The sequence below is a fragment of the Eurytemora carolleeae genome, unplaced genomic scaffold (assembly GCF_000591075.1).
Source record: "Eurytemora carolleeae unplaced genomic scaffold, Eaff_2.0 scaffold80, whole genome shotgun sequence".
NCBI lineage: Eukaryota > Metazoa > Arthropoda > Copepoda > Calanoida > Temoridae > Eurytemora > Eurytemora carolleeae.
In genome coordinates, this window is record NW_019396141.1 from 317650 (window position 1) to 337893 (window position 20244).

General features: G+C 33.1%; 4 protein-coding genes across 5 annotated transcripts in view; all 4 read left to right on the forward strand.

The window, feature by feature from the left end:
* The window catches only part of LOC111696167 (uncharacterized), a 7925-nt gene extending 3470 nt beyond the window's left edge, over positions 1–4455 (forward strand). Inside the window, exons 3-9 of one of the 2 annotated variants that reach the window (XM_023465716.1) lie at positions 172–263; positions 921–989; positions 1223–1307; positions 1932–2027; positions 3246–3338; positions 3487–3538; positions 4224–4455. In XM_023465716.1, the coding sequence (XP_023321484.1) occupies positions 172–263; positions 921–989; positions 1223–1307; positions 1932–2027; positions 3246–3338 (435 nt within the window). In that variant the 3' untranslated portion in view covers positions 3487–3538; positions 4224–4455. Of the gene's footprint in view, positions 1–171; positions 264–920; positions 990–1222; positions 1308–1931; positions 2028–3245; positions 3542–4223 lie in introns of those variants that run through there. The other variant, XM_023465717.1, reaches the window with a different exon arrangement.
* LOC111696183 (uncharacterized) lies at positions 4456–13611 on the forward strand. Its single transcript, XM_023465734.1, has 10 exons — positions 4456–4528; positions 5024–5118; positions 5425–5584; positions 6272–6349; positions 7513–7576; positions 9755–9858; positions 10514–10614; positions 11242–11317; positions 11792–11855; positions 13463–13611. The coding sequence occupies exons 1-10, from the start codon at positions 4460–4462 to the stop codon at positions 13594–13596; spliced, it is 945 nt and encodes a 314-aa protein (XP_023321502.1). The 5' UTR covers positions 4456–4459; the 3' UTR covers positions 13597–13611.
* A 916-nt stretch (positions 13612–14527) lies between these two features.
* LOC111696184 (uncharacterized) lies at positions 14528–20019 on the forward strand. The gene is made up of 5 exons (XM_023465735.1): positions 14528–14551; positions 17361–17431; positions 17943–18006; positions 19166–19246; positions 19940–20019. Exons 1-5 carry the CDS (start codon positions 14528–14530, stop codon positions 20009–20011), a joined length of 312 nt encoding a protein of 103 aa, XP_023321503.1. The 3' UTR covers positions 20012–20019.
* The window catches only part of LOC111696170 (MAU2 chromatid cohesion factor homolog), a gene marked incomplete in the record, with an annotated part of 32343 nt that continues 29626 nt past the window's right edge, over positions 17528–20244 (forward strand). Inside the window, 1 exon segment of the mRNA XM_023465718.1 lies at positions 17528–17539.

Genomic DNA, 20244 nt, shown 5'->3' on the forward strand with positions numbered 1-20244 from the left:
TTTTTTAAAAAAAATTTTACGGATTGTACGGATTGTTTTTCGAAAATTGTACGGATTGTACGGATTTCTTCTGAAAATGTACGGTTTTTTGTACGGATGGGTTCAAAAAAGTTTTGGCCACCCTGCATTTCACTGTTTTTTGTTTCAGTGTTAACTTGGATCTTTTTCTAGGGTTTAAAGAGAGAATTTGCTACTGCGCTTCAGAGCAAACTGTGCAGTGTTTTCAAAACACATCTTTGCAAGGAAATCGAAGACAGTCTTAGGAACAAATATGTTTTGATAAATGTTATTTTAGGAAAGTAAAAACGAGTCTGAAAAAGAATTATGATGACTGAAGTTTTTTTTTGAATTTTGAATTTTTGATGAGCCAACTGTGAGCCATGATGAGCCGGGAGCTGCCGACCATAGCAGTGTTGATCGGTATGCACCTCGGGCAGATCATATTCACCTGTAGGACTGAGTCCTAAAAGCTTTTTACATCAGTATTTATTCAAATCCCTCTTCATTACTTAATTATCCTTCATTGGATAAATATTCTGTCATTTAGAAAAATTTTGGTTTTATTTTTAGATTTAATTTTCAGTAGTTTTTTTCCTTTTTTTCCTTTTTTTATGATTTCTTTGTTGATTTAAAGAAACTGTAAGCGTAATTTAATGTGACCCCCATGCAAAGATTTTATTGCCTGATTTTCAATGGTACCCTTGAAATAATCGCGCAAGTCAATTTCGCAGAGAAACCGCAAATGAAAAATAACATTTGAAAGAAAAAAAAATATTGATGTCTAATTCATACTTGAGCAGACAAAGCTTTCAAGGGTATCGTTGTAAATAAGTCTTTGCCATCTTTGCATGGAGGGTTACTTGAAATTACGCTTACTAGTTCCTAATTCAATAAATAAGTTTTAATGAATTTGTTGGTAGTGAGGATGGTTATGCGGACAAATTAAATCGTTTGGACGATATTATACATAATACCCTGCAGTCAGTCAGGTACTACACATAACTCAAACAGATGTATTTCAGTTATTTAGTGAGAACAGTTCATGTTTTCCCGAGGAAAGAGTCAACGGCATTTTTGTGGTCAAACTTTTTTAATGATAACACCTGGTCTACAGTTGGGATTTAAGAAAATTTATTGTTATGAGTTTATCAAAAACAATGATGGAGTTATTATTATAACTTCATATTTGTCATCTTTAAGTTATTTTTACTTCTTATTTCAGTGTTGCTGCTTGGAGACCAAGCAGTATTGATACGGTTGAGAATTCGGTGATTGCGCATGATCTTGAAGTGTCGTTGCAACACAAGGTATTGGATAATTTTTCATGCATTTGTTATTATTATTATTTTTGGCATTTTTTTTATTCTTTCATTGTTTTGGAATTAACAATTTATTATTAATTTTGGTTTTGTTGTTAATGTTATCTTAATTGCTTTTGTTCTTGCTATTGTACTGCGACTCTCTGTGCATAGTTCTAATTGTATTTTTTATCGTTGTTGTTGTTGTGATTGTTATATAATTGTATATTAAAAGTTGTAAATGTTTTCAACATGGTTTAGTTTAGAAATAGGCGAGGGGGGTGGTTGTATAGTTTAAAATTTTTAAAAACCAATAATTACTAAATTTGCAAAATAATGTTAAATTATGTTTACATATGAATGCCGTGTGATTGAAGGATTAATTAAACCTAGGATGATCATTTTTGGTACTTTTACTTGACAGTTCAAATAATGAGTTTTCTTGCCTGGTTAATTGTATCCATAATTTACCAGATTCTTAATTCAATATAGAACTGGGGTGTATATGTATTGCAGTAACCCGTCTATAGGCTGATGATGAAAGATTTTTCTAAGGCCTTCTACGAAAGTAGAACCTAACCATTTCAAAATAATTTTAAGTCATCTTCTAATCTTGTATTCGTTCATGCCTAGGAAAAGCTGGGACTGCTGGTAGCTGAGGCTGAAGCTGAATGCCAGGAACTAGTTGAACAGATTCAGCTTACAGAACGGAGACTCAGAGATAACCAGGAACTAATCTTAATCTTAATCTTAATCCTAATCCTAATTCTAATCCTAATCCCAATCCCAATCCTAATCCTAATCCTAATCCTAATCCGAATTCTAATCCGAATCCTAATCTTACTACATTGCACGGAGAAAAACACGCAATGGACTTATTTAAAGTTCTCTTTTTCAATTTTTAGTGGTCAGATTTTGCTTTATAATAGATTTGTACATTTCTTTCATCTATTTTCTTTTCCTTTTAATACTTATTTTCCACACCTTAAAGGGAGTGTTTCCGAAAAAAGAAAGGGGGTACCTGGCTAATCCCGATCTGATATTTTTTATCTATTTTTATTTTTTTTAATATACGATTTACTTCAGACGACGAGTATTTGGCCACTAGGTGTCGCTCCCGTCTTTCCCAAGTGAAATCCCTACAATATCGAGAGCAAGAGACACATAGTGCCAAATAATCGTCTTACAAAGTACATTGTATATAAAAAAAAATTATGATATGTAAACTTACAACATAAAAATTCCCCGAATTAAATTCGATATTTATAACTTGTAATATCTTCAATGATTATTTTTAAATTTAATTGACTTGGGTCTAAGACGTTATTTAACCAGTTTCTCTTTTTAGGCAACCGATGGAATTAAAATTAGTTGCGATCAAAGCCGAATTCTATTCGGGATCAGCCTTTTGATTTTTCACGAACTCTCCCTTTAAAATACAAAAGTAAAATATTAAGTTGATACTTATGACAGGAAAATTTCTGAGAATTTTTGCGCAATTTAAATTCCAAATTTAATTTCGTTTTCTTTTCAAATGAATTTTTGAAGAAATCAGTTTCTTTGATGGCGGATTATTGGACAGTTATGCAGTATGTACATTGTACAGTGCAGTGTACACCAAAGCTGTACTCTACAGTGAAATATTCCCGGGTTAATGAAGATTCAATTTGAATAAAAGAATTGCATTGAAAGTCAACGAATACAAAAAAAGTTGGATTACAATTTTTTTTTCTCAATGAATCCCTTGTTTTAATAACACGTGTATTGAACCGGCTATTTTTTTTCAAATAAATGAATCCTTTGTTTTGGAACAATTTTAGCGAGCCACCCTAAGAGTAGTTTATATCGTATTATCATGGATTGTGTTAAGAATTGTAAATTAATCTAGATCCTTCAAATAAATTTTCAATGAGTGTGGGCTGCTCATTAAGATTAGTTGTTTATCAGATTGTTCTCAATAACATGGAGAAGCTGTATTCAAATATCACGGAAAATATTGTCGTGGCTCAAAATGTCTCTGAGGGTCCAGATTTGGCATAGGTTATGAAAACAAATGTTTTTAAAACATTTGCTAGTTTTCTAAACATTTGCTTGTTTTACACTTTGCCAAATTTTTACCTTGAGAGCAAATAAATGCAAAAAAACCAAAAATGAACGTGTTAAAACAATAGTTTATTCATTATTTTAGGATAAAAGTATTTCAAAAATTAATTAAGTCTAACCAAATACAGTTTAGAAGCGTAGGAAGTTTTATTAAATTTGTTTTAAACAAACCAAAAACTGTTACTAACACCACACGTACAGGGTGTCCCACGAAACATGACAATAGCAAGACGACTTGAAAGTCGTCTTTGATATTTGAATTTATTTGTGACATTTAGTCTTCTATCTACTTTAACATGTTTGATTCTTGAAACAATTATCACATAATTCTCCTAGCCCTGGCATTTTCAAAAAGTGGTCTGCGTTTTTTGTGCTTTCAATATTACCGGAAATATATAGAGTTTGGTTCAGATTTCAATTTTGTTAAATAAAAGCAAACTTGTCGAAATCTGAACGAAATTGTTCATATCTCGGGCAATATTGAAAGCACAAAAAATTCAGACCACATTTTGGAAATGGCAGGACTAGGAGAATTTTGTGATTATTATCTCTAGAAATTTACTTCTAAAATTATATTGACAAATAAATGCAGCAAATTATTTCAAAATCAAGACAATATTCAAGTTGTCTTGCATACTGTCATGTTTCGTGGGACACCCTGTTTCTAAGATTTTATCACAAGGAATTTTTGTAAAATGTTTTTCTTAAAAAATGATAATTTTTTTAATCGGAAAATTAAAAAGAACCTCGATGCACGTTCAAAATCATTTTTATTCTTACGAAAATTTACTAATACGCTTTATATGTACCTGAAACAAATAGACAAATAAAGATGAACATTTTTTTTAAACTAAAATGATTAAAGAGAATTAGTTGAATTACATTGACTTCGTTGAACCACTTCTCTTCGACTTCAAGTGGCCACACAAGAGAAGTGGTTCAGCTAAGTCTACAATCTACATGGTAACTTCTACTTGCTTTTCATTATATCTTCACACTAGAACAATCATGCTTGTGTACTATTTTCCAGAGAATATACTAAATATATTTCAGATATTATGAGTATATTCTTTAATGCAGTATATAAATTGCGGGTTCAACTGTTTGGAGGAGGGAAAGGGGAACAAGTAAGTATTATTAAAAAATAAGTAATGATACGAATGCCTATATATATTTTTTAAGTCAACCTAAAATTACGCATTAAAAAACTTTTTTTCTTCTCAAATAATCCTGGGATCAAGTATTAATCTCCGTACTATGCAGACCAGCTGATCAATTATATTTCTCTTAGATATCCCGTTGTTGTCGTATTTGCAGGGTAACTTTAATTATTGGGATGGATGATTTTCAGCGTGCATAATAATAAGTGTTAGACATCAACTTTGGGAAGATCTAGTAAAATTGTAAAGAACCCGTTGCTAGTAAGAAATTTTAGAATATCCCTGTAAATGGTTCTATTTTAGAATATCCCTGTAAATGGTTCTATTTTAGAATATCCCTGTAAATGGTTCTATTTTTGAATGTATACTCATATGATTGCCAGAAGCAGAATATAAAGTCAGCTTTTCGATATCTTTCTAATTCCGGAAGTAAATTATGTTTCTGAATTAATCGACGTCTAGGAAGCTGTTGATGTGCCTGTGAACCGGAAACGGAAGTTGGCCGACGATACTTCTGGTTTTAATAAAAGAGCCAAGCTGGAAATGGAGAATATTGAGTGAGTGATTCACTTTTTTATGTTGATTTTTAATAATTTTTAATTTTCTGCAAGAATTATCTATCCTATCTTTTTTGACTTATCTTGGAGGAAATGTATAAAATTTAACTTTTTTTACGTTGTAAGCAGAAGCATTTTTTCCGGAGATTAAGGACAAATGAGAAATGTAGCTTCAACTTTCCCACCAGTTTATTTTCTAATATGAGCTAAAATTTGGAAATAAACTACCTGAAATAATTTTTAAAAGAATTTCTGACAAAATGAAAAATGAAAATTTAACTTGTTAACTATTTTTTCTGTTTTAAGTGCCGAAGAGGGTGTTACGATAATACCTGGGGAGAGTTGGGCAGACAAAACATGGAGTTTAGTTCGAAATATGTTTTCCCCAAGTAGAGAACCCAGGAAAACCAATGTAAGTGCCCGTGGGGTTTGTGTTTCCCCATGTAGAGTACCCAGGAAAACCAAGGTAAGTGCCCGGGGAATGAACTCATATTGTTGTGCAACACATTATGCATAGGAGGAGTACATCCTGTTTATACCCAACTCTGGAGTCTGAATAAGATCTTCCATAGCAATGCATTCTTAAGAGCAGGATAAGTTCCAGTTCCATTTGTGAGAGCAGGATAAGTAAAAAATCGGGATCATCGTGTACTTCATCCCTGATTTTTGAGTTTCTATATGCCTTTCACCAGCTGAGATGTTTGCCAGAAGCTGAAAATGAAGTTTCACTATTTATTTCCTTTATTCCTTTATCTTGTCTGGGATGAATCACGCATTCCACTCAGCGCCTGAACTTCTCCAAATCCTCAGATCCTGGGACCGTTTTCTTACCTGCTTCCGACTCCATTTTACTGGAAGGAACTTAGGAAGACCTCTCCTATAAGCGAGTAGGATTCGACTGCTGATAGTGCATTAAGTTGGCTTAACCAGGAATCTGGGCGCCCCTGACACTTTCACCAGGGATCTCGGCGCTCCTGACACCTTTTACATTGACGAAATATGTTTATCATAATCTGTTAATTACTTTCAGGGCAAAAAAGTTCCTCCTAAAATTTAGATTGCACAGTTTTAAGTTGAGGTTCATATTGCTAGGTGAAAACCTTGTTTTTCGCTGAACTGTGTCTACTCTGTCTACAGACCTTGTAAATTTTAGATTCGTCGGGTTCGGAAAGAGGATTTAAACAGAGATAGTCGGTTCATCAACCAGATACATTCTTCAGATACAATACAGGTCACTAAACTCAGGTTCATTTCAAGTACCGGGACGACTTTTAATCAGTTAGTGCAAGCTGTACAGTGTACATTACTTCACTACACATACAGACTATGAAAGACAAAACGTGACGGTTCGTCAAATGAATGTTCCCCTTCTAGTTAAATTTATGTCAGGAAGACGTTCAGACAGGTAGACTGGTAGACAGGTAGACAGGTCGACAGGTAGATAGGTAGACAGAAAGACAGGTAGACAGGTAGACAGGTAGACAGGTAGATAGGTAGACAAGAAGACAGGCAGACACGTAAACATGTAGACAAGTTGACAGATATGTTTAGACTAGTAGATACATACTACATAGACACTGGACAGGTAGACAAGTTGAAAGATTTATGTAGACAGGTAGACATGTTGACTGGATGATTCTGAAAAAAATAAAAATTTATCAATTAATTCTGAAATCATTTTATGTCCCTCTATTTAAAGAGTTACATGTCAGATTCACAATAATATTATAGAAACCTTTATCTAAGTATCATTATCTCTGTGTCTTAAAAAGAGATAAATTTGGTCTATTAGAAACCGCTGTTGAAGAAAATTTAAGACAAAAACGAGAACATTTCTATAATTTCGTTATCAAATCTGGCTTGCTATTGTCAAATCTTTAACATTTTGAAGCTACGTGAACACTGAACAGTCCCTTTAATTTGTTTTTGTTTTTGAGCTCCAACTGTATTGCATGGGTTGGAATCTCAGGTTCACTTGCATAAGGTTTGTTTACAAACACAAACTTTAAAATTACTGTTCTATTTTGGATATAATGAAAACAATTTTTCTTCAGAAATCTATTTTGAGCTTTATTTTATCAAAAATTATTTTTTAGATTTAACGGCCTTGTTATCGTATTTTTAGCATTCAAAATGCGAAACTTAAAGAAATATTTTACACGTGAACCTGTGTTTTTTTTTTGGCAAAAAAAGGGATTATTCCGAAAAATATACACCCCTGCTAAAACTGTGCATTTTTTTATAATAAGTTTTTTTTCAGAAATCTATTTTGAGCGTTTTTTATAATTTTTTTATTGATTTTAACGGGTACGGTTATCGTATTTTTACCAGTCTAAACTCTAAACGCAGAACTTATTTAAAAAAAAAGATTTTATTTTTACTTTTATTTTTTAGAAGACAAGTCCCTCCTCCTCGAATATTCAAGAGGTTGTTGATGTTGAAGACAATTCATCACAGGGTAATTATTAAACTAAGCTTTTTGGGCGCTTTGCGCTCATCTTTATTCCAACTTTTAATTCTGGCTCTATCCGGGAGCATCTTCTCTTTGTACGATATAAAACAAAAAACCAAAAAAGTTCGCGGATTGTTACTTACTTACTTGTTACTTGAAGAGGAACTTCTAAGGGACCATTTTGATCCAAGGAAGAAGTGTCAGCTTTACTGGTGACCCATACCATTTCCGAGAGCAGAGGTTTGACAGATTACTTCATCTGGGTAGGGGCANATCTAAAGATCAATCAGTTGAAATCATGGTTCAACATTGATTATATTCTCAAGTAGGAATACAATTTCAATAAGTTCTGTTTATTAACCTGCTTATGTTCGTGAGACAACCCTAGCCTCTTTTGGAGCCTCAAGAACTCCGGGTTACTGATCAACTCTTGATGATCAACTGGATCAAACAACTGCAATACAACTAATGAATTTGAGTCTTTATATGATCTCCGAACAAAGTTTGCTAACTATTTGTACCTTGAATGTCATTTGATTTAACGAGTCACTTCTTGAGATGGGAGGGAGTAAGTCTATAGTGATCTTGATCTCCCATGATCATCTGCAACATGACAGCCATTAAAACTCGAAAGTCGAAAGCTTGGGATTGATATAAATCATTTACAGAGTTACATTTAAATTGTGCCATTAATAGTTTCTATAAAATGCTTGTTGATAAACATGCTTGATAAAATACAGTTTCATTTCATATCGTAATTTTTAAAACACAGGTAGAAATTGCATTTAACATTATTTTAACTTGAATAGTGCAGGATTAATAAAAGTTTATTGTTCATATTCAATCACCCTGCATAGAAAGTTCTTGACAGGATCACACTGATTCACAAATCTTCTCACAGGCTGTAGTTTATCCTAGAATAATAGTTTAGATTTTACAGCATTTCCGTGGTTAGACGTTTCCGTGGTGAGACGTTTCCATAGCACCGTCATGTCACCTGCCTAATGCACCTGCTTAATGCATATAGAAATAAACATTAATCAATCAATCAATCAATCAGGGATTTGGACCCGATTGGTTCAGCGATTCAGACGTTCAGAAGTCTATTTTTTTTATTTGATTGGATACAATCGGAAAAAACAAACAGGCAGTCAGACAAGCAAAGTATATATAGAATTATTTTAATCGAGAGAGGGAGGGGGTGTATTGTAGATGATGATGTAAATTTTTAGGATTTTGTCGTCATTTTGGTATTTCGCATCAATTAAATCATATTTTAATGTAAAAATTTGTTTCTCATAGGGTTGGCATTTTCTTTAAAAAAATACACTATCTCCCACCATGAAAAATAGCGTAACATAGCATGTACTTTGTACGAGATTTTCAGAAGTTCATGCATTAAGATAACACACATAAGGGAAAATCAACTTTGTGAACAGTGTTTCATGTAGTTTGTATGGAGTACAGTGTACAATGTGCACTACAGTGTTAGGTAATTAATTTGCAAAGCTTACTCTGTAAAACATTGTACATAATGTACAATACGTAGTGGTAAATTTATATTATTATATAGTGAGGTCGATAGTAGGACTAAATCTCTGATGAATTGTTTGATTAATTGATTGTTTGATTGGATACTGTACAGTGTACGGTGTACAATGTACAATGTACATTGTAAAGTTTGTCAGAATATATCCAATCCCCGGGAAACATTTTACCTATGATGCGAAGGGATGTAGTGTATTGGTTACATTTTACAGCGTTACAGTGTGCACTTAGACGGTATTTATTAAATGTGCAGGTTCCTCCAATGATTTGACCGTATTTATTAAATGTGCAGGTTCCTCCAATGATTTGACCGTATTTATTAAATGTGCAGGTTCCTCCAATAATTTGACCGTATTTATTAAATGTGCAGGTTCCTCCAATGATTTGAACGTATTTATTAAATGTGCAGGTTCCTCCAATGATTTGACCGTATTTATTAAATGTGCAGGTTCCTCCAATAATTCGACCGTATTTATTATATGTGCAGGTTGCTCCAAATGATTTGACCGTATTTATTAAATGTGCAGGTTCCTTCAATGATTTGAACGTATTCATTAAATGTGCAGGTTCCTCCAATGATTTGAATTAAATGTGCAGGTTCCTCCAATGATTTGAACGTATTTATTAAATGTGCAGGTTCCTCCAATGATTCTGGAGAATCTTCTCGTTCTGTTTCAACCCTTGGAAACTTCGAATTCTCAAACTCTAACTTTAAACCTGGACCCAGTTCTATCGTTAAGGTATGCTCAATTTATTTAAAGGGACTGTAAGCGTAATTTCAAGTGACCCTCCACAACGGCACCCTTAAAACCTTTATCTAAACAATAATGTGGAAAAAATGTCGTTTTTCTTGGTTTAAAAATATATATGTTTAATGATTTCCATGTTTTTCTTTAGTAGAAATGTCCAAGTCACTTTTGTAGAGAAACCACAAATGAAAATAATCAGTTTTTAAAAGTATAAACATTGATAACTAATTCAGACAAAAGCTTTAAAGGGTACCGTTGTGTACGGGCATTGCCATCTTTGCAATAAAGGTCACTTAAATTTACGCTTATAATTTACTTAGTTCAGTTTTTATTCTTTCTTTTCCAATGAGATAGGTTATTAGTTTGAATATTTGATAATCGAAACTGAATGATTGCTTGGAAACGAATGATTGAATAATTATCGACGACAAACGGTTGATTGATTGATTTGAAGAATTTGTTGGTTTATTGTTTTTATTTTAATTGATTGATTGCTTGGTAAGAGGATTTTGGGTGATATAGGATTTGTCATTTGTTGTGATATTTATATCTTTAAAGTATATGAAATCTTCATGTAAAAATATTTATTTTGATTTGATTAAGCTTATTAAATAATTGGCTGATAAAGATTAATTGATTTATTTAGAGGTTTCATGTTCTGACGAAACGAGAGAAAGAGCTCCGCGCTGAACGGAATAAACCTGCAAACCTGACAGCAGCCCTCAAGTCAGGCACTAAGACTAAAAGGTAATATTTTTCAATGAGATTTTGAGGTTTGAATCAGTTGTTCAGTTCCTAGGAACCAAATCCACTGAATCAAAAATTGCTTTACTTCCTGAAGCCAGATGCACCTAAATCAGATTCTTATTCAGTTTCTAGGATCCGAATCCACTGAATCAGAACTTTTTTACTTCCTTTAGCCGGATGCACGTAAATCAGAACGTATTCAGTTCCTAGGATACGAATCCACCGAATCAGAACTTATTTGCTTCCTGGAGCCGGTTTCACTTAAATTAGATTCTTATTCAGTTTCCTGAATCCAATCAGAACTTGTTTCACTTCTTGGAGCCGGAAGCAAGTAAATCAGAAAGTGTTCAGTATCCAGGATCCGGATGCACGTACATTGTAACTTTTTCAGTTCCCGGGATCCGGATGTTCTAAATCAGGATCCGGATCCGATGGATCAGAACTCAGTTGTGTCAGTTCTGTTGCAGTTCCTTATGTTTAAAATCTAACTCTTCTATACTTCTAACTCCCCTGTTGTTTGTAGGGAAATCAAAGTTATACTAAAATGACGTCATTTTCTATACAAATAAATTTGATTTAACCAAATGTTGACCGTTTTTATTTTAGGTAAACCTTTTGTTTGTTTAGGAGTACATACAGTAAGATATTTGGTAAACACCGTCCTCGTGCTAGCTCTGGAGTCAATACTTGTATAAATATGGAGGTGAGATATTTAAAAAAAATTAGATTGTCGTTTCTATCATTTTGTCTGTTCGTTGTTTTTTTTTGTATTGAATGAACTTTTAAACCAAATCCATCAAATCAAAGCATATCATAATAGAACATATCATAATAGAACATATCCAACTATTAAGCATAATTCAATTATTGTAAGTTTTTATAAGAACTTATTAAATTGCAATGAGAGATTTCAAAAGTTCAATGATTCAAAAAATTATACGAGTAACTTTCCTAAAAGTGATTTATTTCGGAAATGTAAAATTTTGAATTTTTTTTTTATAAAATCGAATGTAAAATTTGGAAATTTTATAAAATAATCTTACAAATTTGTTTTGTTTGTATATGTTTGTAATGGTATGTTTTGTATGAGCTCCGACACAGGGATTCGACGCGCCCTGAAAGCATAGTATTTTAAGAATTCACGAATATTTTCTTGGAAAAACTGAATTTGTTTCAGGCAAGGAAGAACTACGAGAATCTACTGATGAGGAATACTTCAGCCTACCTTCCTTCAGTATTAGGTAGGGATGTACACAGGAAGTGCACAAGATCCGGACTTTCTGGACTCTGCATAAGAAAATTTTTCGGATCAATGGAACTCGATCCATTGGATGTGAATCATTCCAGCTCCGTGGATCAGAATCCTTGAAAAATGATGTAGTAAAATATCCACCAAAACTTACAAACTCTCATAACACACGTACTTTGGTGGCAGTCCCCTGGGCAGTGCTTAGGATCCGGATCCGCTGGATCCGCATTATTTTGGCTCTCTGGATCCGGATCCCGCAAAAAAATGCGGATCCACGGATCCGGATCCAAGCACAATTTTATTTTTCATTATGTGCAAAACTGCGTTATTTTTCCTTAAAAATATCTTATTTTGAATTGTTTAACAGATTTTAAAAATATTCTCAGGGTCTCAGGTTTCTATCTTGCTCAAATCTTAACTCAGACCTCCACCGTGCACCCCCCCCCCACCCCCTTTAATAACTAGAGGGGGGGGGGAGAAGTCTCCCTTTTCCCCATTGCAACTAAGCAAATTCAGTCTTCACAAATTAAGGTGTAAGGATGTGTAAGAGTGAGGGGGAAAAGAGAGGGGGCGCACATATGCTAAAAAGATACAGATGCTAAGGAACATCTTGTGTTCCCAGTATAAAGAGACTGTTCTCGGCCCTGAAGATATTCAAATCAGACCTAAGGAGTTGCCTGAAGGCAGATATCCCAAACGCACTCCTTCTACTAAAAGCTAATATGAATTAGACCTGTTTTTTCATCCAATAAAGTAAAAAAAATATCATTATCATTTTGTGCAAACTAGTAGAAAAATAGTATTAAAAAATGTTAAAATGTTAACATTTTTTTTAGGTATGAAAAGACATTTGAACTAAAATAAATTTTTTTTTGATCAATGACCTGGTTCCGGATCCGGATCCGGATCCTGACCTGGATCCGGATCCATTTTTTTGAAAAGCGGATCCAGGATCCGGATCCGGATCCGGATCCGGATCCGCATCAAAATTAAATGGATCCTAAGCACTGCCCCTGGGTAAAGGGGAACTACATCAGGGTGCCGGATTAAACGTCCGATGTCGGTCTTGGGATTTCACATTGGAGATCTGCCACGATTATTTTTTAAATTAAATTAAAACCATGAAAAGTAACTAGACGTGTAAAAAAGTTCTCGCCTTAATAATATTTTTTAAATCTTCTCTGTTGACGGAACTGGAAGCGTAATTTCAGTAACCCTACATTCAAAGAAGATGACAATGGCCGATTCACAACGGTACCCTAAAAACCTTTATCTGATCAATTATATGAAAGATATTTTCCTTTTCTAGGTTTAAAAGTGTTAAGTTCTGATCATTTTTATATTTTTTCCTGCATTAGAATTGCGCAAGTCACTTTAGTAAAAAAAAAACACAATTAAAATGATCAGATTTTAGAATTATTAACATTGATATCTGATTCATACTTTATCAGAAAAAGCTTTTAAGAGTACTGTTGTGAATCGCGCATTACCATCTTTGTATGGAGGGTTACTTGAAATTATACTTATATTTTCTTCAAAAGATTTAGAAAATTCTAAAGAAATATTAAAAGTTCCTTTAAATCAATATTATTATTTTAGGTCGGGATAGAACGTTTTCAAGTCTGTTTGCTCCTAATAAAGAACAGCGTAGTACATTCTTTACCCCGAGTTCAATAGATCTAGAAAGGTTAGTTTATGGCTTATTTCTTCAAGGCTGGATCCATTATATTTAGGATACAAGGCCCCGTCCTCTCGTGGTTCTCTTGGACCCACTCTACCTTCTAAAAAGATCCCCATTGTTAATACTTTTACAGGCTAAGGTTATATAAGCCATTTTGTCAAGGAAAATGGCTCATTTTCAGAAGGAAGATAATTTCAAGTGACCCTCCATGCAAAGAGAGGAATGCCAGATTTACAATGGTACCGATTAAACCTATGACTCATCACAGAGGGCGTAAAACTCCGAATATTTATATCTTAAATAGTTTTTAAACCGAAACATTAGCGTGTATGTTAGTGTACAGCGTAATTTATGTTAGTGTACAGCGTAATATATGTTGGTGTATAGTGTTATGTATGTTAGTGTATAGCGTAATGTATGTTAGTGTAAAGCGTAATGTATGTTGGTGTACATTGTAATGTATGTTGGTGTACAGCGTAATGTATGTAGTTGTACAGCGTAATGTATGTTGGTGTACAGCGTAATGTATGTTAGTGTACTGCGTAATGTATGTTTGTGTACAGCGTAATGTATGTTGGTGTACAGTGTAATGTATGTTGGTGTACATCGTATTGTATGTTGGTGTACAGCGTAATGTATGTTGGTGTACAGCGTTATTTGTTGGTGTACAACGTAATGTGTGTTGGTGTACAACGTAATGTGTGTTGGTGTAAAGCGTAATGTATGTTAGTGTACAGCGTAATGTATGTTGGTGTACATCGTAATGTATGTTGGTGTACAGCGTAATGTATGTTCGTGTACAGCGTAATGTATGTTGGTGTACAGCTTAATGTATGTTGGTGTACGGCGTAATGTATGTTAGTGTACTGCGTAATGTATGTTGGTGTACAGCGTAATGTATGTTGGTGTACAGCGTAATGTATGTTGGTGTACAGCGTAATGTATGTTGGTGTAAAGCTTAATGTATGTTAGTGTAAAGCGTAATGTATGTTGGTGTAAAGCGTAATGTATGTTGGTGTACATCGTAATGTATGTTAGTGTACAGCGTAATGCATGTTAGTGTACAGCGTACTGTATGTTGGTGTACAGCGTAATGTATGTGGGTGTACATTGTAATGTATGTTGGTGTACATCGTATTGTATGTTGGTGTACAGCGTAATGTATGTTGGTGTACAGCGTAATGTATGTTCGTGTACAGCGTAATGTATGTTGGTGTACAGCGTAATGTATGTTGGTGTACAGCGTAATGTATGTTGGCGTACAGCGTAATGTATGTTGGTGTACATCGTAATGTATGTTAGTGTACAGCTTAATGTATGTTGGTGTATAGTGTAAACTTGTTTATTATTCACTATTCAGTGTCTAACGCGGGTTTTTAAAAATTCGAATGTAAATATTTATTTTCTGCGACTTGACAAAGTAAATATTAATATTTCTCAAAAAAACATAGGGTTCAACAACTACGCGCGTTTCTGTAGATAAATTGGGATACGTCCATCATTCTCAAGTCAAAGGTCAAAAAGGTACTTTTGTGAATCGGATACGCCACTCTGCAACTTAATGTTCACTTAAAGTTATGCCTACAGCCCCTTTAAGTGTAAAGGTTGTGTATGTTTTAATGAAAGAAATTTAAAATTAGAAGTTTAATTGTGAAATTGATTCTTGCCACCTGAGGTCGGTGTATAGTAAATCTCTTTTGTTTATTAAAAAATAAACACTTACTTGAACGTTTCTAGTTAAGAGTTTCCACTGTGGATATCAAGAATGTAGATTAGCGCATTCTCACACAAAAGTTCCAACCTAGCACAAATTTGTTGACAAAGAAAAAGCTGAACTTGACAAAATTGCATGAGCTTTTTTACAGGACGGATCTAAGAATCGGCTCCGATTTCCCCCAAATTTGTTTAAGTGTTAGTTTTTCCTTCATTATTATTATTATTATTATTAACAATCAACCTACAGACAAAGTACAACGACCTGTAGGTTGAAATACAATGAAGATAGGGTTGAGCTCCGCCACATACCCTGGTCTATATGGGATCTAGTGGTTCAGTCCTGGCCTGAATTTTAAGGATTCAGTGTGTATGCCAGGAAAGCATGGATACTAGGGGAAAAATAAAAGGGATGCTTAAAAAGCATTGACAGAATGCGGTACACACCTCCGCTGGGTTGAATAAGAACTTTTGTTTTTTTTCTTTTTTGTTTTAGCTTTATAAATCTCTTCTGAGCTTGGCTACTACAGGGCATTTAAAGATAACATGTTGTTCCGTTAATTTAATATTGTGGCCCTTTGATTCGCAGTGTGGGCAGACATCATATTTGAATCCATATCGGTTTTTGTACCTGTTACCCAACTGAGCATTTCCGCCCCTGACTTGGCATCGAATTTTACTTGATTTAGCGTCATTAACATGGGTTTGAAGTTTAAACCAAGTCCAAGGTTTGGGGGTTGTATTTAAAATGGAGTGTTGTCTTTTAACATTCATTACAAATGCTACTGCTTTTTGTGTAACTGCAGCTTGTAGGAGCTGTTTATTCTTATAATTAAAAAATATTACCCACCATTATTTCCATTTTTATCCATGATTTTGTCCATGTGTCTGACTGGGTTATCTAGTTGCTCCCTTAATATTTTTAACAGTGTGAGATTATTTTTGGTTTTAAAAATATCATAAATAAAACCAGCCTGTCTTAAATATATTCAATACTGCATGGCATTAATCAGGCGTCTATCCAGGCTAGTGCTCTTGAAGTTGAAGCAGGAACTCGAAAATAAATCGTCATACCCTATTTTGTATCCTTTCAAGTTCTACAATTGCACTTTTTTAACTGATAAAGCTTCTACACAGTACAATATTGCTGGGATAGCACATGTTTCCCATATTCTCTTAGCTATGAGAGCTCTATAATCCCTAAAATAATCCCATAACGCTTTTCAATTTTCATCTAAGGTTTCAGCCTTTTCTTTTGAAAATAAGCTCTAAACATTTTCTCCTGTGTAAGTAATATGCAACACAATAAATTCCAGTGAAAAGAATAAAAATTCGTAAAATATTCCCGGATTAAGATTATCCCAGGGGTAAATACGTTTTGAACTAAATACCCCTTTATAAAATGAAGAAGGGGAAATACTATTAAAAATATATACCCCTGGATTACCCGGGCTTAAAGAGAACACAAGAAGATAACATTTTATTAGAATTAGTAGTAATTACGTTTTTTTAAAATTTGTTATAAAACCATTAAAGATTTTTTGTCGTTGTTTGACTATTTTTTTACAGAATTCTATTGTTCGGTGGTAATGAGTATTACTTTGCAACAATCCATGTTTAGAAGATTTCTCTTATTTGCTCCGCCAGGAACCTGATTATGATAATCAAAACATTAAAATAAACAAGTTTCTTGGTAGAATGCTTGATCACTGATAAGTGATCTGTGATTTTGTTCCGTCTTATGTCTGAAAATATAACTACTTCCTTTAAATTAGTTAAACAATTTTTTTAAATTTTTTTTTTATTTCTAGAGAACGAGAATAAGCTCTTTAGAAGAAGAAAACAGCACCAAGGAAAATAAAAAAAAATTTGACTATAGTAAAAAAAATCAAAAAAATTTGTTAATTTTGAATCTTAAGTTGAAGACCAATGTATCATTTACTCTCAGACAAATTATAATCAATGGAAATTTAAACCCCCGAGGGATTCAATGATAAACCCGAGGGCGCAAAAAAATGATATTTTTAAAGATTTTTTTCAGTGTTTTTTTAAAAAATTTCTTTACGGAAAGACAAATTATAATATTTTTTTTAACAACTTCAGGAAGTTTATTCCAAAAAGTTTTTGTCCTCACTGAATGAAAAATATGGTCAGAATAAGCGAGAAATTGAAAGGTAGATTTAAAAAAAAATCTATGAATAATTACTTGAACAATTAAAATTTCACTATTTTAAGTAAACCTAGCTTAACAATTCCAGAAGTTTACAATCGTTGATTCACTTGTTAATTTTAGATTTATTTGATAATAATGTCAAGTTCCTTTATTTTATTAAAGAATTTATGCAGTTTCTTCTACCCACTTCTTTCAAAACCGAAAAAAAAGATAATGATTTTTCGAAGAAGAGAATGATCTTATAAAATGGAAAAATTGGTTTCAACGTTTTGAATATTATGAATTGTAAACCATTGAATAAAGTTTGTTTCTTATCTGCAGTTTGATTTTGGAATCCAAATTTGGTTACTAAATTACATCCATACAGAATATTTTTAATTGGTTTGAATTTATGTGCATTGATATATTTGCAAAATCTTCCATTGGAACTAGAGCAAACTAGTTTTTTAAACTTTTATTAGAAAAGTAACTTGAATCATCTGGGGAAATTGGAATTATCATGTTTTTCTTAGGAAAATTCGAGTTGAGGAAACAAAAAAGGAATTTCTCGCCGCAGAAAATCAGAAGCAGTACGAGGTATGAATTTAAAAAATTGATTTAACAGATTTTGTATATTGTTTGGTTAGAGAGGCTGTCAAAAAAACATAAGACTGAACTAAAATTGCATTCCTTATATTTAAAGCAATTACTTAAATTTTTGCAATCAAGATTGTTGAAATTTGCAATGCTTAGTTTTAATTTTGTGACAAATATAATTTTCATTATTTTTTTAAAGATAGTTTTAGTTATCTATTTTCTTAACGTTTCACCCCAAGGAGAAACCTATTTGTTCACGTTTTTAACGCTAGGATAAATTAATAAGTTTTTGTTACTACAGCTGTGAGGAATTTATTGGTTTATGTTATTACCTCTAGGATGATTCTATTAGTTCGTGTTATTACCGCTAGTAGGAATCTTTTGGTAATGCTATTGCCGGCTATTACAGCTATGCGGAATTTATTAGTTCATGTTATTACCGCTATGAGGAATTTATTAGTTCATGTTATTACAGCTATGCGGAATTTATTAGTTCATGTTATTACCGCTATATGAACGACCCCTTTTCTAACTTTTTTCAGTCGTTCAAAAAATTGATGTCGGCTGCAGCTAGGAGTAGGACCCGAACGCACAGCCCCTATCCTGTCCTACTCCTAGCTGTGAGGAATTTATTAGTTTATGTTATTAACTCTAGGATGAATCTATTAGTTCGTGTTATTACCGCTAGAAGGAATCTTTTGGTAATGCTATTGCCGGCTATTACCGCTATGTGGAATTTATTAGTTAATGTTATTACCGCTATGCGGAATTTATTAGTTCATGTTATTACCGCTATTAGGATTTTATTAGTGCATGTTATTTCTGCTAGAAGGAATCTATTACATGATGCTATTACCGCTAGGAGGAATTTATTAGTTCATATTATTACCGCTATGAGGATTTTATTAGTTCATGTTATTACCGATAGGAGGAATTTATTAGTGCATGTTATTACTGCTAGGAGGAATCTATTACATGATGCTATTACCGCTAGGAGGAATTTATTTGTTCATATTACCGCAATGCTATGAGAGATTAATTAGTTTATTTTATTACGGCTATTAGTGTAATGATATGAAATGTAATTGAGCCGAATTTATTTGTTATCATTATTTTACTACTAGGAGGAATTGATTAGTTCTAATTATTTTACCGCTAGGAGGATGTAAACCAAAGAGTACTTGCGTACCTTAAGTTGACCTCTACCGAACTTGAGGTCGAGGAAGAGGAGGAGGAAGAGGTAGAGTAATAAAATCCTACAATATGAATCCTTGATCCGGCTTTCTTTCTTCATTCTCTTTTATACTGACTACTGATAATATAATGGAGTGTTAAATGTTTGCCAATAGTTAAAATTAGAAATAGACTATTCACGGAGAAAATTATTCAAGTAAATCAGTATTAATATTATAAACATATTAAAACCTTATCAGAGACCCCCTTGAAAAGTTGGGAGTCGATCCCAACTGTAGAAAAATAACAACATGAATCGGGTAAACAAACTAGAAATTGAGATAGAAATATATTTCTTATACATAGTATATATGCTTCTAATTGCTCCTTAAACACACAAATAATACAAAAATACATTAGAGAAATTTTAAAAATTGAAATTAAGTATAAATGTAAATATTCAAGATATCATTATAAAACAGACTTAAATTGAGGGGGTAAAATAAACAATTCAAGTAAATCTATTATATCCAAACCAATCTGTAAGTGAGCTTCAAGTTTTTACCAGAAACTTGTTTTTGTTAAAGAACTAATCAAAGCAACAAACAGGGATTAATATTTTTCCTATAATCTTCTAAGAAAAAGAAAGATCATAAAATTCTATCTTAAGAAAACTAATGAAAACAAAAGAATTTAAACCCTGCTTCTGTATTGTGTAAAGACTAGGGATGTCCCTTCCCTGATCTAAATTGAATTGCAGGGTGAGGTCGAACTTCCGGAAATAACACCGGAAATGGAGGATATTATCAGATCTTCAAATAGTGCAAGGTAAAGTACAAGAGAGAGATTAGAAACTAATGTTTGCAAACATAACCAACCCTGCAACAAATATAAATTATAAATCCACCTTTCCTGAGATTAAGAAGAACTATTAATTAATCCTCTCAGAAAATAATGTTAATTTCTTTACGTTATGGTCAAAAAAGTTGTAGATATTAGAAAAATAACGTTACATTTCCACAAAACGCTAACGTTGGGGGTTTGTTCCTCTAACGTTAACGTTCA

What these genes read in the sequence shown, in the direction of transcription:
- LOC111696183 (XM_023465734.1), top strand. Translation starts at nt 4,460, where the DNA reads ATGAGTATATTCTTTAATGCAGTATATAAATTGCGGGTTCAACTGTTT. An exon ending in TCAGGCACTAAGACTAAAAG is followed by an intron (nt 10,615 to 11,241) that starts GTAATATTTTTC and finishes TTGTTTGTTTAG; the next exon opens with GAGTACATACAGTAAGATAT. An exon ending in CTACCTTCCTTCAGTATTAG is followed by an intron (nt 11,856 to 13,462) that starts GTAGGGATGTAC and finishes TTATTATTTTAG; the next exon opens with GTCGGGATAGAACGTTTTCA.
- LOC111696184 (XM_023465735.1), top strand. Translation starts at nt 14,528, where the DNA reads ATGTATGTTGGTGTAAAGCGTAAT. An exon ending in AAAATCAGAAGCAGTACGAG is followed by an intron (nt 18,007 to 19,165) that starts GTATGAATTTAA and finishes TTTTACCGCTAG; the next exon opens with GAGGATGTAAACCAAAGAGT. An exon ending in AGGAAGAGGAGGAGGAAGAG is followed by an intron (nt 19,247 to 19,939) that starts GTAGAGTAATAA and finishes ATTGAATTGCAG; the next exon opens with GGTGAGGTCGAACTTCCGGA.